General features: G+C 42.7%; 2 protein-coding genes across 4 annotated transcripts in view; both read left to right on the forward strand.

Moving 5' to 3' along the window:
- Window positions 1-3,674, forward strand: part of LOC139531427 (translocating chain-associated membrane protein 1-like 1) — a 28,149-nt gene extending 24,475 nt beyond the window's left edge. Inside the window, exons 4-5 of the mRNA XM_071327876.1 lie at window positions 784-1,030; window positions 1,452-3,674. Of these exons, the coding sequence (XP_071183977.1) occupies window positions 784-1,030; window positions 1,452-1,522 (318 nt within the window). The 3' untranslated portion in view covers window positions 1,523-3,674. The remainder of the gene's footprint in view (window positions 1-783; window positions 1,031-1,451) is intronic.
- Window positions 3,675-10,103: 6,429 nt separating this feature from the next.
- LOC139531480 (nuclear receptor coactivator 2-like) overlaps window positions 10,104-17,073 on the forward strand; it is a 192,283-nt gene continuing 185,313 nt past the window's right edge. For 2 of the 3 annotated variants that reach the window (XM_071327957.1, XM_071327959.1), the window contains exon 1: window positions 10,104-10,413. The gene's annotated coding sequence lies outside the window, so the exon portion shown is untranslated. The remainder of the gene's footprint in view (window positions 10,414-17,073) is intronic. The other variant, XM_071327960.1, reaches the window with a different exon arrangement.

Genomic DNA, 17,073 nt, shown 5'->3' on the forward strand with positions numbered 1-17,073 from the left:
TCCTCAGGATCGCTGTGTCTAACTACCGTCTCTTCTCTCCTCAGGATCGCTGTGTCTAACTACCGTCTCTTCTCTCCTCAGGATCGCTGTGTCTAACTACCGTCTCTTCTCTCCTCAGGATCGCTGTGTCTAACTACCGTCTCTTCTCTCCTCAGGATCGCTGTGTCTAACTACCGTCTCTCCTCAGGATCGCTGTGTCTCTCTCTCTCAGGATCGCTGTGTCTAACTACCGTCTCTTCTCTCCTCAGGATCGCTGTGTCTAACTACCGTCTCTTCTCTCCTCAGGATCGCTGTGTCTAACTACCGTCTCTTCTCTCCTCAGGATCGCTGTGTCTAACTACCGTCTCTTCTCTCCTCAGGATCGCTGTGTCTAACTACCGTCTCTTCTCTCCTCAGGATCGCTGTGTCTAACTACCGTCTCTCCTCAGGATCGCTGTGTCTAACTACCGTCTCTCCTCAGGATCGCTGTGTCTAACTACCGTCTCTTCTCTTCTCAGGATCGCTGTGTCTAACTACCGCCTCTTCTCTTCTCAGGATCGCTGTGTCTAACTACCGCCTCTTCTCAGGATCGCTGTGTCTAACTACCGTCTCTCCTCAGGATCGCTGTGTCTAACTACCGTCTCTCCTCAGGATCGCTGTGTCTAACTACCGTCTCTCCTCAGGATCGCTGTGTCTAACTACCGTCTCTTCTCAGGATCGCTGTGTCTAACTACCGTCTCGTCTCTTCTCAGGATCGCTGTGTCTAACTACCGTCTCGTCTCTTCTCAGGATCGCTGTGTCTAACTACCGTCTCTTCTCAGGATCGCTGTGTCTAACTACCGTCTCTTCTCAGGATCGCTGTATCTAACTACTGTCTCTTCTCTTCTCAGGATCGCTGTGCTAGCTACCATCTGTGTGACTCAAGCCTTCATGATGTGGAAATTCATCAACTTCCAGCTGAGGAGGTGGAGAGAGCAGGCCCAGCCCCAGGCCCAGGCCCTGAAACCCAAGAAGCTCCAAGCGCCCAAGACCAAGTCCAAGAAAGACAAAGGTGAGTCACGTTGCTACCAGAGGATGTTGTCTAAGTTAACACATCGTGTTCTTTCTCTGCTTTTAAGATGCTTTTTAATCGGATCCATCTAGAATTTTTATTTAACTAGGGAAGTCAGTTAAGAACAAATTCTTATTTACAATGACGGCCTACCGGGGAACAGTGGGTTAACTGCTTTGTCCGAACGACAGATTTTTACCTTGTCAGCTCGGGGATTCGATCTAGCAACCTTTCGGTTACTGGCCTAATGCTCTAACCACTAGGCTACCTGCCGCCCCTTGAATATGTTGGTTAGGGTTAAACCGGGTGTTAATACTGCAAGTAGAGCTGGGTAATTTGGCTTTAGCTCTAGTCATTTTGTATCCATTCTTCACCTGTTGTTTGCTCCGAGAACATTGACTTCATCCTCTGTCGTTGGCAGCCAATGGAGTGAACGGAGTGAGTTCCAACGGAGCCGATTCGCCGAGAGCAAAGAAAGAGAAGTCTTCGTAAACTACCCCCCCCTCCCCCTCCCTCTCTCTCAATTCCTCCAACCGAACCCCGTTTTCCTCCTGTCCCCTTCAAGCAGCATCCAGCCTTCTCATTCCACTACTCTATATGCTGTCTATGGCCTAATCCCAAATCCACCCCTAGACCCTAGACCCTTGTAGAGATCTAAGAGGATATGATTGATTCAAGCAATATGGTGAAACTTCCACCTAGCATATCAGACGGCCGGTTGGAACTAAGCCCATATTGATTACACCTGTCATATCATCTCAGATCCCCTCAAGGGTCTAGGGTCTAGGGGTTCATTTGGGACTGTTCATCTACTACAGCTACTAAAGGAGGACAACTCCTTCCAAACGGGACTACAAGATCCAGAATGCATCTTGGCTTCACCTGGTTGTTGCCGATCTCCAGCGCTGACCATTCCCAGAACCATTGTGACACTGCCGTGTCACTGTTGCAGCAAAATAAAACCATGAAAGAACACATCTAACAAAGAGCTTATTTAAAAGTGCCTATTCATAGACTGTACAAGATGTGCAGATTTAAAATGTCAGGAATGATATAAACTCAGTGTTTCAGTAAACCCCCCCCCCCCCCCCCAAGCCAGAGATGTTATTTATCAGACTGTGTCCTGTGACATGTTCTGTTTCTTTAACAAAAGGTCTTCTTGATTCAGTCCCGTTTATTTGGAAGCGCCTGAGGGGAAATGCACCTGCTGACCTTCTATTTTAAATGACCTCATTTCCTTTCTTTTTTTTCTCTTTTTTTTTCTCCCTTCATCAACGCAGACAGCTTTCTGGAATTGATAGGTTTAATTGGTTCAATGGAATTGCTAGGTTTAATTGGTTCAATGGAATTATTTAATTGGTTCAATGGAATTGCTAGGTTTAATTGGTTCAATGGAATTATTGAATTGGTTCATTGGAATGGATAGGTTTAATTGGTTCAATGGAATTATTGAATTGGTTCATTGGAATGGATAGGTTTAATTGGTTCATTGGAATTGATAGGTTTAATTGGTTCATTGGAATTGATAGGTTTAATTGGTTCATTGGAATTGCTAGGTTTAATTGGTTCAATGGAATTGTTTAATTGGTTCAATGGAATGGATAGGTTTAATTGGTTCCACCATATTGTTTTAACCTACCAGTTTGGGTGCTTGTCAAATGGCACCCTATTCCCTACATAGTGCTCCACTATTGACCAGAGATGTATGGCCTTGGTCAAAAGTAGGGCACTACATAGGGAATAGGGTCCAGGTTGAGGCGCAGACCTTCTCTCAGGACTCTGGCAGTGAGAATGAAGGAACGGGAATGAGGATAGGAAGCCATTCGAGAGTATTGGGACTTGTTGTTGCTTTTCAAGCCTTTTGATTTGGTGCTGTAAAAAAGGCCTGAACCCTGTTAATGCATCCTGTGGCCTGTCCTTTGCTGAAGTAACCACTGATCTAACAAGGTTGGATAGGGCCGTTTACCCCTCCAAACCCAGTCAATGGCAGGATCAGTGGTCACTGTGTGAAGGGAGAAATTAATTATTGGTTTTGCATTCCAAATGGCACCCTATTCCCTATATAGTGCACAAGAGCCACTATGGGATCAGGTCAAAAGTAGCACACTACATAGCGTATAGGGTGCCATTTTAGGACGCACACCTTAGTGGAAAAATGGTTGCCGTTGGCGATTGGCTGCCTTCATTCGAGAGCCTGAAAAGCCCAAAAATCTGTAGTTTTAATATAAGTGATGAGGATCCTATCACAGAGGTTATTAGATGACATATTTAGTATTATTAATATTAGTGGTATTTTCTTTGTTGGAGAATATGGCATTGAGGCCTACTTTGGGGGTCAACAACCCGAGTGGTTTGTGTTTTGTCGCTGTCTGTTTCAAATGGTCAAAAGAGAATAGGTTGCCAAGGGCCTTGGTCAAAAGTAGTGCTCTATATCAAGGGAATAGGGTGCCATTTGGAATTGAACCGCTGTATTTTGTCTCCTTTGAACATGTCCATGGAATATAATTTGATGTTATGAATAAGGAAATGTTCCGTTTTATTCCCTCCTTTACTTTAACTGAACGTGCCAAATCAGAGCTGACAGGATCTTTCTTTCCTTTAACATGCTCACTCGTTGCCATTAAATAATTTACACGGGAAGAAATGTGTCCAATTTTTATTGAACTGAGATGGTATTTTGGTAGAAATATGTTAATGTAGTGAAAGGTCTATAATGTTTTGACGGTGATATGTGGTTGTTAGCTACCTTTTGAATGCACTGCCTGTATAAGATGGATAGGACCGTCTGCTAAATTACCAACATGTTTATTTATTTTGTAAATCATATCACTTAACTACCTCAGTTCTTTAAGAACATAACTATAATGTTATCTCTATGAGAAACTATCATCTTCGGAATCAACGCCAATGAATAAACTTTAACTAGAGGTCAAAGTTCATGAGCTGAAACTAATGATGATGTATATAAACCCTGGAATGCTAATTGTTATGTATTGGCCAATGAGAGGCTTGGAAGCCACTGGTCGGCCATATTGGCACTCCCCAGAAGAAGCAGTCCTCCATAGAAATAAATGGGATTCTACAGTCTTGCAATTAAAAGTGTCAAGGCCAAAAGTATTTTTGTTGTTTTGGGGACATTAGAACTTTCAAAAAAAATTGACTTTATTTTTTTATGTTTTGCTCACATAATAATATAATGTAAAAGTACACATTCAGGTGTCTAATAGAATAAATGTTATTTTTAAATTAAGTTGACATGCATTTTTCTATAGCTTCAAATATGTCTTACAACAGTGGGGAAGTACAAAGATGGAGGTGCCTTGGCTTCAAAACAGCGGCCCTTGTGTGTTATCTAGTGTGTATATATATATATATCATTGGTTGAAACCAACTAAATCCCTGCTGTACCACTGCCAACCACACGGTGGAGCTACGGTTCACACAACCTGCTGTCAAAGACATGCAATTTGGCAGTGAACTGAAATATAAACTGGACAATAATATAAATGCAACATGCAACAATTTTAAAGCTTTTACTGAGTTACAGTTCATATTAGGAAATTGGTTAACTGAGAAATTCATTAGGCCTAATCTACAGATTTCATGACCAGGAAAGGGTGATACCTAGTCAGTTGTACAACTGAAGGCATTCAACTGAAATGTGTCTTCCACATTTAACCCAACCCCTCTGAATCAGAGAGGTGCAGGGGGGGGGCTGCCTTAAATCGACAGCCACGTCATCGGCGCCCAGAGAACAGTGGCTTAACTGCCGTGTTCGGGGATAAGGATATGCATTTGTTAGTCACATAGTTAGTCCCTGTGCCCAAGAACAATTAGGTAACCTGCCTAAATGACTACCGACCTGTAGCGCTCAAGTCTGTAGCCATGAAGTGCTTTGAAAGGCTGGTCATGGCTCACATCAACACCATTATCCCAGAAACCCTGAACCCACTCCAATTTGCATACCACACCAACAGATCCACAGATGATACAATCTCTATTGCACTCCACACTGCCCTTTCACACCTGGACAAAAATAACACTTATGTGAGAATGCTATTCATTGACTACAGCTCAGCGTTCCATACCATAGTGCCCTCAAAGCTCATCACTAAGCTAAGGACCCTGGGACTAAACACCTCCCTCTGCAACTGGATCCTGGACTTCCTGATGGGCCGCCCCCAGGTGGTAAGGGTAGGTAACAACACATCCGCCACGCTGATCCTCAACACGGGGGCCCCCCAGGGGTGTGTGCTCAGTCCCCTCTACTCCCTGTTCACTCATGACTGCACGGCCAGGCACAACTCCAACACCATTAAGTTTGCAGACGACAACAGTGGTAGGCCTGATCACTGACAACGACAAGACAGCCTATATGGAGGAGGTCAGAGACCTGGCCGTGTGGTGCCAGGATAAGAACCTCTCCCTCAACATGATCAAGACAAAGGAGATGATTGTGGACTACAGGAAAAGGAGGACAGAACACGCCCTCATTCTCATCGACGGGGCTGCAGTGGAGCAGGTTGAGAGCTTCAAGTCCCTTCGTGTCCACATCACCAACAAACGAACATGGTCCAAACACACCAAGACAGTCGTAAAGAGGGCACGACAAAGCCTATTCCCCCTCAGGGGACTGAAAAGATTTGGCATGGGTCCTTAGATCCTCAAAAGGTTCTACAGCTGCACCATCGAGAGCATCCTGCTCTCGATGGTGCAGTGCGTAGGTTAGTGAGTACGGCCCAGTACATCACTGGGGCCAAGCTTCCTGCCATCCAGGACCTCTATACTAGGCGGTGTCAGAGTAAGGCCCTAAAAATTGTCAAAGGCTCCAGCCACCCTAGTCATAGACTGGTCTCTCTGCTACCACACGGCAAGCGGTACCGGAGCGCCAAGTCTAGATCCAAGAGGCTTCTAAACAGCTTCTACCCCGAAGCCATAAGACTTCTGAACTTATTATTTTACACTGCTGCTACTCTCTGGTTATTATCTATGCATAGTCACTTTAACTCTACCTACATGTACATATTACCTTATTTACCTCAACTAACCGGTGCCCCCGCACATTGACTCTGTACCGGTACCCCCCTGTAAATATCCTTGCTACTGTTATTTTACTGCTGCTCATTAATTATTAGTCATTTTATTTTTTACTTAACACTTATTTTTCTTAAAACTACATTGTTGATTAAGGGCTTGAAAGTAAGCATTTCACTGTAAGGTCTACACCCATTGTATTCGGGGAATGGGACAAATAGCGTTAGATTTGAGATACCTTTAAAAAAAAAGGTAGGTCCGTGGGTCAGAAAACCAGTCAGTATCTGGTGTAACCACCATTTGCCTCACGCAGCTCGTCACATCTCCTTCACATAGAGTTGATCAGGCTGTTGATTGTGGCCTTTGGAATGTTGTCCCACTCCTCTTCAATGGCTGTGCGAAGTTGCTGGATATTGGCGGGAACTGGAACACGCTGTCGTACACGTCGATCCAGAGCATCCCAAACATGCTCAATGGGTGACATGTCTGGTGAGTATGCAGGCCATGGAAGAACTGGGACATTTTCAGCTTCCAGGAATTGTGTACATATCCTTGCAACATGGGACCGTGCATTATCATGCTGAAACATGAGGTGATGGCGGCGGATGAAGGATCTCATTACGGTATCTCTAGGCATTCAAATTGCCATCGATAAAATGTAATTATGTTCATTGTCTGTAGCTTATACCTGCCCATACCATCACCCCACCTTCACCATGGGGCACTCTGTTCACATCGTTGACATCAGCAATACCACTCACCCACACGACGCCATACACGTGGTCTGTGGTTGTGAGGCCAGTTGGACGTACGGCCAAATTCTCTAAAACCATGTTGGAGGTGGCTTATGGTAGAGAAATTAACATTAAATTCTCTGGCAACAGCTCTGGTGGACATTCCTGTAGTCAGCATGCCAATTACACGCTCCCTCAAAACTTCAGACATCTGTGGCATTGTGTTGTGCGTCAAAACTGCACATTTCAGAGTGGCCTTTTATTGTCCCCAGCACAAGGTGCATTTGTTTAATGATCATGATGTTTAATAAGATTCTTGATATGCCACAACTGTCAGGTGGATGGATTATCTTGGCAAACGAGAATGTCTCACTAACAGGGATGTAAACACAACATTTGAGAGAAATACGCTTTTTTGTGTGTATGGAACATTTCCGGTGATCTATTATTTCAGCTCATGAAACATGGTACCAACACTTTACATGTTGCATTTATATATTTGTTCAGTGTATAATTGCCCAATCAAGTGTTAGGTTAAAACATTTAAATATAAAGACCTAAAATAACCTGCACAATTTAGTCAATTTTAATTGGAAAATCTTCAGTTTATGCAAATGTGGCCTATATTTAATTGGAAAATCTTCAGTTTATGCAAATGTGGCCTCTATTTAATTGGTGAGTAGACCATTATCACAGGAATCAAGGTGGCCTAATATCTTAATATGATGTGATAGCAGTGGTTTGGATACTGGTGATGCAATTCAGGACACCTGTATGTTGTAGTAACTCCATTTACATGTGTTGTAGTAACTCCATTTACATGTGTTGTAGTAACTCCATTTACATGTGTTGTAGTAACTCCATTTACATGTGTTGTAGTAACTCCATTTACATGTGTTGTAGTAACTCCATTTATATGTGTTGTAGTAACTCCATTTACATGTGTTGTAGTAACTCCATTTACATGTGTTGTAGTAACTCCATTTACATGTGTTGTAGTAACTCCATTTACATGTGTTGTAGTAACTCCATTTAAGTAGAAAGCTGATTCAGCTATAATTGTTGTAGCAGATAAGGACTTAAAGGAGAGGTACTTAGCCACATGTTTATCCACAGACAATTGTTACTTTACCCTCATGTCTACGAATCTCCCCTGCAGACCAAAGGGACGTTGCGAAAATAAACAGAAGAATCAACCTGCAGAATCGTAGACAACTTTATTTAACCAGGCGAGTCAGTTCAGAACGAATTCTTTATTTACAATGACGGCCTATCCCAAACCCGGACGACGCTGGGCCAAATGCGCGCCGCCCTATGGGACTACCGATCACGGCCGGCTGTGATACAGCCCGGGATCGAACCAGGGTTTGTAGTGACACCTCTGCCACTGAGATGCAGTGCCTTAGACCGCTGCGCCACTCGGGAGCCCTTGTGAGTCCTTACATGGCACTTTATACCCTACATAGTGCACTACATGGGACCCTACATAGTGCACTAAATGGGCCCTGGGACAACAGTAGTGCACACTATACAGGGAACAAACGTCCTTCTGGAGTGACTGATTGGCTAGTGTCCATGACAGACTAAAAGCTTGTTCCGTACTGAAGCGCTATGCTTGTCTGTGTCTCAAAAAGACAACGGCACATGTCTTTCTCTACGTTATCAACATAAAAGTGACATCCACGTGTGTCCAGAAATGGCACGCTAATCCCTATAGAGTGCACACCCATATGGATCCTGGTCAAAAGTAGCGCACTATATAGGGAATAGGGTGCCATAGGGCCTGGTCTAAAGTAGTGCACTATATAGGGAATAGGGTGCCATAGGGCCTGGTCTAAAGTAGTGCACTATATAGGGAATAGATTGCCATAGGGCCTGGTCTAAAGTAGTGCACTACATAGGGAATAGGGTGCCATATGGCTCTGGTCTAAAGTAGTGCACTACTATAGGGAATAGGGTGCCATAGGGCCTGGTCTAAAGTAGCGCACTACTATAGGGAATAGGGTGCCATAGGGCCTGGTCTAAAGTAGTGCACTATATAGGGAATAGGGTGCCATAGGGCCTGGTCTAAAGTAGTGCACTATATAGGGAATAGATTGCCATAGGGCCTGGTCTAAAGTAGTGCACTACATAGGGAATAGGGTGCCATATGGCTCTGGTCTAAAGTAGTGCACTACTATAGGGAATAGGGTTCCATAGGGCCTGGTCTAAAGTAGTGCACTACTATAGGGAATAGGGTTCCATAGGGCCTGGTCTAAAGTAGTGCACTATATAGGGAATAGGGTGCCATAGGGCCTGGTCTAAAGTAGTGCACTATATAGGGAATAGGGTGCCATAAGGCCTGGTCTAAAGTAGTGCACTACTATAGGGAATAGGGTGCCATACGGGACGTAGACCAGATGTTTAAGGAGTTGTTTGTTATTTTTGCTCTTGCTATCAAACGAGACGAGGAGGAGGGATGTTTTTGCTGTCTAGTGTCCAAGGTCTAGTCTGCTCTATGATGAAGACTGTGTTATCTTCATTCACTGAGATAGGCTGCATTCATGCCCTGTTGCTCACGTGATCCTTTAATTCATGACTACTGTAGGAGGATGTGTTGTTTATTGAGTATCAGACCAATTTGTGTGTCTGGTTTCAGTGTCTCGTTTCTGTGTGTGTGTGTGTGTGTGTGTGAGTGAATCATTCATTACTGCAATGTGATTTGTGGATTCAATTTTATTTATTTTTTTAAATGTGTGTGTGTGTGTGTTCACGCACTCTGTGACCTGAGCATGCAGTCCTCTCTGCACAAGACCTGAGTCAGACTCTAGAATCCTCTCTGGGTTCTTTCTGCTTTGCTCATCACTTTACTTCCCTTTGCATCCCAAATGACATCCTATTCCCTTTAGTGCACACCAGGAACCTATAGGGCCTTTGTGAAACGTAGTGCACTATAGAAGCAATATAGGGTACCATTTAAGATGTATCCTTCATCTGCAACAATGGTCATTGTCTGATATGTTTACCCCTTGTTCCTAATCAAACTAGTCACAATGAAACTAAATAAGATATGTTTACTATTTTTGTAATAACTACCTGTAATATTACTTGCTAGGGATATACCTGGAGGATCCTTAATAATAAATATATAACAGAATAGTTGTGTTTAGCCTACATGTTGCTGTAAGTAGATTAAATAGGTTATAGCTAAAGTGCTATAGTGTACCTATGCTGTCAAGTCATCTTAAATAACTATGCATTCGTATTCTATCCTCTTTGATTAACTAGCTAAATCACGGGTGTTTCTCTCCGCTGTCTCTCCGTGCTATATCGTCACTTTGACAGGTTGTTGCTGTTTGGTCGCTGCAAAGCAACGCTGCCTTCCATACCGGAGAGAGAACCCCGCTAACCGAGTAGCTCCTCTCTGTGGTGCCGTGATATGATGTGTGGGGGAGGCTTGCTAGCGAGATAAACAAGCAGCCAGTCAGCATCGGGGTTTCAACCAGCACAGAGCAGTCGGAGGAACATGGCCGCAGCACATTTAGCTAGCAGTATAGCTTTTTCTCTCAACCGAAGGTCAGACCGGGTCTAACACACGGGATTTAACAGAGCACGGGCGACGGAAAGTTTCACATCGTAAGTACGCATGTGGGCTTTTGTTGTTTTGGTTCGTTCGCTGTTTTTGGTGTGCAATTCGTGCCCTAATTTTGCGAGGGATTCAATATCTGAAACAGGTTCGGTTTAGGTACGTTAGCTTGCTAAGCAAGGCAGCGCTGACTGCCTAGCTAACTGCTAGCGGAGGCTACTACAGGGGAAGCTAGATCGCTAACTAGACATGTTTGTAAATTATGTTCCTTTACCTTGCCGCACTTGACCAATTTTCACTACTCGTTTCTGTGCTTGACAGACATGCAGTGCTTTCGCGTGTGTAACATGCATTTCGTGCACCGGGGAATACTTTATATTTCTGAGTGTGCTTGTTGTCAGTGACTGAAGTTCTCCGATCCAATAGCGCTAGCCAACCATTAGCCAGTTACAACAGTGGACATTGTGAATGTTTTCAGACCCTCTCCTTGGCTATTTACCTTAGTGTTTTGAGCGGGTTTTTAAATTCAGGGCAGTGATCGGATTGCTCATATCCACGAATCACCCTTACCGTAAATATAAACGAAAAGGTAAACAACTTTGTTTACGTAATGCTCCCTATAGCAGTGACTTTAGTGAGTCAGCTTTCTTTCTGCATCGTGCAAAGCTTGCTTCGCTACAATGTCGCTTGGTGGCAAAGTTGCAACGTTACACCAGTGGTATTTCTCAATAGCGGTGTGAAACTGAATGGCCACGAAGTAAGTGCTGCAGAGTTCCAGTGGAATCTCACCGAGTCCGTCTTGTGATGATGACGACCCCCCCAGACTGTTCCACCACCCCCCCCAGGACTGTTCCACCACCCCCCCCAGGACTGTTCCACCACCCCCCCCAGGACTGTTCCACCACCCCCCCCAGGACTGTTCCACCACCCCCTTTAAAGGAACGTTCCTATTGCGTTGCGTTTCTCTCTCTCCACCCGGGTAGAAAGGGAGACGATAGCCTACATGTAATTTTTTGTGGGTTTTAATGACCTATTTACAATCTACGCAGGCGAGGTTGCGTAGTGTGATGACGTGCGGAGCAGAGCTGCCAAGCCCTCATGCATTTGATCCTCTTCTCACGCCACACCTCTTAAATCTCACGCATTGAAAAGTACAGCTTTTTTTTTCTTTTTTTTTCTCCAATTAATCAATTGTATAGTCAATGCGTTTTATCTTTTCAACTGTCCTCCACATCGTTTTGAAATCGGAGCATCTGCGCTTGCATTTAAACATCACGAGCCACCCTGGTCTCAGAGCATTTCGTATTATTGTGTACGTAAATTCTAGATATTTCACTTATAATAATATGTTAAGTTCAGATGATATGTATTAATTAGTGGATGTTCTGCAATCATTTGATATGATATATGTTATGGATTTCAGTTTGTGCAATATGTTATGGGTTGGTAAAATATACAACATGATACAAATTTGCAAAACGCAAGATATGTTACGAATTCCATTTTGTTGTAGCAAGTGTTAGCTAGGTGGCTAATGCTAACATTAGTTAGGCAAGGCGGTAAGGTTAGGCTTAAAGTTGGGACTTAGGTTAAAGGGTTAAGCTAAAATGGCTAGGGTTAGCTAAAAGGGTTCATGTTAGGTGAAGGGTTAGCTAACATGCTAAGTAGTTGTAAAGTAGCTAAAAAGTGTTAAGTAGTTGCTAAATAGCGCAAATGCTATAGTTGTCTGTGATTAGAGCCGAACATGCAATCTTTGGGTTGTTAGACATTCGCGTTAAACGCCCGTCCACTACAACCAACCTGCTTTAATTTTTGCCTTAAGTAACTTTCTGTAACCATACTAAACATTAACATACTGTATCATACTCATTTTAGGGCCAAATTTACATTTACTATGTTACATCTAGTCTATGAGACCAGGTTGCACGAGGGGAACCTCTGTCCTGTCTTGCCACAGCACTGTGAACGCTGAAACATTGAAGTATATGATTGGTCTAGTTATGTAAAGGATCAAGGGGATTGGATGGCGTTTTAAAGAAACGCCCCTCAAGATTAGAGTGGAGCTGCGTGGAGAGAGAACGTTCTCCGCCGAGTTTATAAAACTGTAAAATAAAACGCAAGGTAGCGTTATTTTATGTACAATGTTGTCAAAAAAAATAAATATATAAAATAATTTGCTGTTTACTCCCGTCCCTATTGCAGAATGCAGCCTTTTGACAGCATGTACGAAAGTTGATTTAGTCTCCTTGTTTGGTGATTGGCATTTAGGCTGTGAAAAGGAAAAGGCTGCCTCCAACCATCCCATTGTTTTTTCCCGGGAATGCCCCCCCCGTCTTTTTCCCCGGAATCCCCCCCGTCTTTTCCCCCGGCCTCCCCATTTGCCAGCCTCCCAATCTCGTTTCATTACTGCATTTAACATTTACATTTAAGTCATTTAGCAGACGCTCTTATCCAGAGCGACTTACAAATTGGAAAGTTCATACATATTCATCCTGGTCCCCCCCGTGGGGAATGAACCCACAACCCTGGCGTTGCAAGCGCCATGCTCTACCAACTGAGCCACACGGGACTACTGTCTGAATAATGTCTGAATAATGTGTCAAACCACCCTAAAAAATGTATAAAAAAATTATTATCATACTTAAGATAAAAAATAATTCCCAAAACGTCTCACAGTAACAAAGGCGTAGAATTTTGAGTTTTCATTTAATGTTCAAACTACCCCAAATACACCCTGGTCATAGAACTAAGCCTTGTCAAAATATGTAGAATTACAGCAAATTCGCTTTAAAACAGTAAACTGTTATAAGGGGACCCCACCATCTGAGGGTTGTGCCAGGGGGCAATGAAATTCACAGAGCAAATCTCACTCCAAGCTTTCTTCAAACGTTGGCAGCCTTGGCATAGTGATGTGATGGGACGATTGATACCATACAGGTTGTCACTAGTTACCACAGCCACAAAGTCATAATGATGGCTGATGTTGTGGTAACTAGTGACAACCATTGATACCGGAGCTCCCACACTAGTGGCCCAGTTGTCTGTGTAGATGTGGAGGTTTTAACACCTTTTTAGTTTGGCGCTCCCTGTTTTTATTTCTTGACAAACAATCCTTTTATCTGATTTTGTTTTGCACCACCTTTTTGGGTTGCTTCCTGTCTTTTTGAGTTTGGTGTGGGTTTTTCTTTTTGTTTTGCCTCTTAGTTGGCAAATTTAGTGGGCTCCTCGTGGTGGGTGTCTTTTTAGGTCTCAGTTGTTGTTGCTAGGCAACTTTCAGTGGACACCCCCATGAGTGTCTTTCAACCCCCCCCCCAAAAAAGCCCCACTTGTTTAGTTTTGGTTGTTGTCAGTGACTCTTTGTTAGTTCCCTGTTGTTTGAGCAACATTTTTTGGTTTTCTTGCAGGGGAACGTAACATGACAGAGTAGTCTCTCCTGAAATCGTGGCACACTGGTACCTAATTTTGAGCGATCCTATTTAGATCGTTTTTGTCTTTCTCAAACAGTGATTGTAAATTAAACCGCTCTAGTAGTTATTGGTAATTATCAAATTTAAGGATCCAAAGGTTTTTGTTCATATGTAAAAGTGAGTGTTTAAAGTTTAATTCAAACCCAAGTAAAGTTTACAAGCAGTTACCACGTGATAAATGACGTACAAAGCTTCGTTTGATCCCTCAGTCAGTGGATCCCGCTGTGACTTCCAAAACATCAACCTCTCTAGACATTACTTTAGTCTAGAACAGTGGTCACCAAACGCGATCTGCAAGGCATTCCTAGTCGATCGCCGAACATTTCTGTAAAAAAAAAAACAACGATAAGCCTTGCATTCCTATTTTTTAATTTTATTTATCTCGGTCTGTTGGTCTAGGTACGCTCGATTCAGCTGTCCTGCGCACCGGGTAGGTGACGTGTTCCCATTTTAAATGTCAGAAGGTACAAACTCTGCCTTCCCGCGGGCCCAGGGGGACCAAATCAAGTGCACTATAGGCCTACCGCTGGCCAATCGGATGGCTCAGATGACCGTATCTTCAGTAACGTAGCAGGTGTAAAAGAAAGCTACAGTAAAGTTGATACGGTGAGGTTTAAAAACATGACTAGAGAGAGAGACTGTCAACGAATACAGTAAAGTTGATACAGTGAGGTTTAAAAACATGACTAGAGAGAGAGAGACTGTCAACGAATACAGTAAAGTTGATACAGTGAGGTTTAAAAACATGACTAGAGAGAGAGAGACTGTCAACGAATACAGTAAAGTTGATACAGTGAGGTTTAAAAACATGACTAGAGAGAGAGAGACTGTCAACGAATACAGTAAAGTTGATACAGTGAGGTTTCTAAACATGACTAGAGAGAGACTGTCAACAAATACAGTAAAGTTGATACAGTGAGGTTTAAAAACATGACTAGAGAGAGAGAGACTGTCAACGAATACAGTAAAGTTGATACAGTGAGGTTTAAAAACATGACTAGAGAGAGAGAGACTGTCAACGAATACAGTAAAGTTGATACGGTGAGGTTTAAAAACATGACTAGAGAGAGAGAGACTGTCAACGAATACAGTAAAGTTGATACAGTGAGGTTTAAAAACATGACTAGAGAGAGAGAGACTGTCAACGAATACAGTAAAGTTGGATACAGTGAGGTTTAAAAACATGACTAGAGAGAGAGAGACTGTCAACGAATACAGTAAAGTTGGATACAGTGAGGTTTAAAAACATGACTAGAGAGAGAGACTGTCAACGAATACAGTAAAGAGATGCTATTTTTATGACTGAGTACATGTTTGTTTTTACTCAGTACTGTCAACACTTTTTATTCAACACTTTTTTTTTAAGCCATGAAATGCATGTTATCCCTACTACTACTCACCTGACAACAGCACTGCAGCTGCAATGAATGAGTAGGAAAGTGTATTGACACGCTTCCTTTAGTGTTAGTGGTTTGGGTTGTATTTAATATGGAGGGATATTTCACTGTCTCTGGTCCATAGGAGTAACAACAAGAATTTGTGCACGAGGCAGAAATAATGCGGTGCGACTCGAGTTTAACCATCAGCTGGAAAGACTGTGTCCCTTTTTTGGTCACTGTCATTGGAGGAAAGGGAGAGCGAAGGGACACGTTGATTGGTTACTCTCTGTCTGCTACCCTCTTCCTCCTCTGAGACTGACCATCAGATGCAGTCTCCATCGGCCCAGTAAAACTTAAAAAAATGCAAATTATTCAAATGTAAGCTCGCTCAGATTTGCCTCACAAGTAATACAATAACTGATCTATTTATCATTTTTGCAGTGATACTGTTTTGGGCCTATAGCCTACTGCACAAACCTCATTACTACAGTACTGTTTGTAATAGGTTAATGTTGTATAGACTTACGCTTTTTAAGTCATGTAAAAAATAAAAAAATAAAAAAAATTCTGAACGGTAGATCTCGGCTTGCATTTTGACTCTGATCTCAACTGAAAGGTTGGTGACCACTGGTGTAAATATTCTATTCCATTTCTCACCTGACAGGTGTCTCTCTGTCTGTAGAGCAGCAGCTAGTGAGTCTCGTCTTGTGGAGGCACAGCGTCGAATTCCCATATAGATAAAAAATATATATTTAAAAAATTAACCTAATTGGTAAAATAGTTTTCTTTGAAACACTGGCTACATTGTGTTTTGATAAGCATATCCTGTTCAGTTTTTATTTAACATCCTAAATCATGCAATGGAGCCACCATCTTTTGTAAATATATAATAAATAAAAAAAAACTAGGTTTCTTGTTTCAAGGTAACAACCACGTGATCAATGACGGCCGACTCTTCTTTTGTTCAAGTCGTGTTTTTTTCTTCTCCGTAACAGTTTGTTGCAAAATTCGATATCTTACCGTGTTGCTTTCTTCAACGTAAAGTGGCTTTGAAACACTGACCTCTACTGGACACCTTGTATACCAATTAGCTTAGATTTTTGATGTTGGTTTTTTGGCTCCTGAACTGTAGCTCAGCAGATGAGGACGGGGGATTTGGGATCAGACGGCATCATAGGCACAAGATCAAATCCTGGCTATGGCTGAAAATGTATTTTCTACGAAAGCACATTTTATCTTCCCATTGTTCAAATAATTAGTTTATTCGAGTGTAGCCAATGAATCCTTTGTCTTGAGCGTCCTAAATAATGCGGCTAAATATTTAATCAAATAGCTGTCTGGACTATCGTCATTGACTCTTTTTTTTGGGGGGGGGTGTGATTCCTCACAGACGACGCTGCTACTGCTGAATCTATCCTGACGCCTAGTTACTTTATCCCTACCTATATGTACATATCTACCTCAATCACCTCGTACCTCTGCACATCGACTCTGCATTGTTGGGAAGGTCCCGTAAGTAAGAATTTCACTGTTAAGTCTAAAACCTGTTTTACCAAGCGTGTCAAATTCCATTTTGATTGAATTACTATGGATGTACAGTTGTTAAAAGAATTGTGAACATCGGAATGCAACAAAGTCAATATACTTCAAAATGACTAAAACCAAATTGAAACTGTGTATAAATGACAATGGACCTACATTCATAGAGTTTATTGACTGTCCAGCTCACTAATAATCACTAGACAGTCAGGGAGCATCGGAAATTGGGTAGTGGACTATTTTGACAGCAAGGAAATATAATACATTTTCAGTGTGGCCCTCTGGACTTCATTGAAGACTGACTGCCCCCCCCCCCCCCCCCCTA

Source organism: Salvelinus alpinus, chromosome 10 (genome assembly GCF_045679555.1).
Source record: "Salvelinus alpinus chromosome 10, SLU_Salpinus.1, whole genome shotgun sequence".
Lineage (NCBI taxonomy): Eukaryota > Metazoa > Chordata > Actinopteri > Salmoniformes > Salmonidae > Salvelinus > Salvelinus alpinus.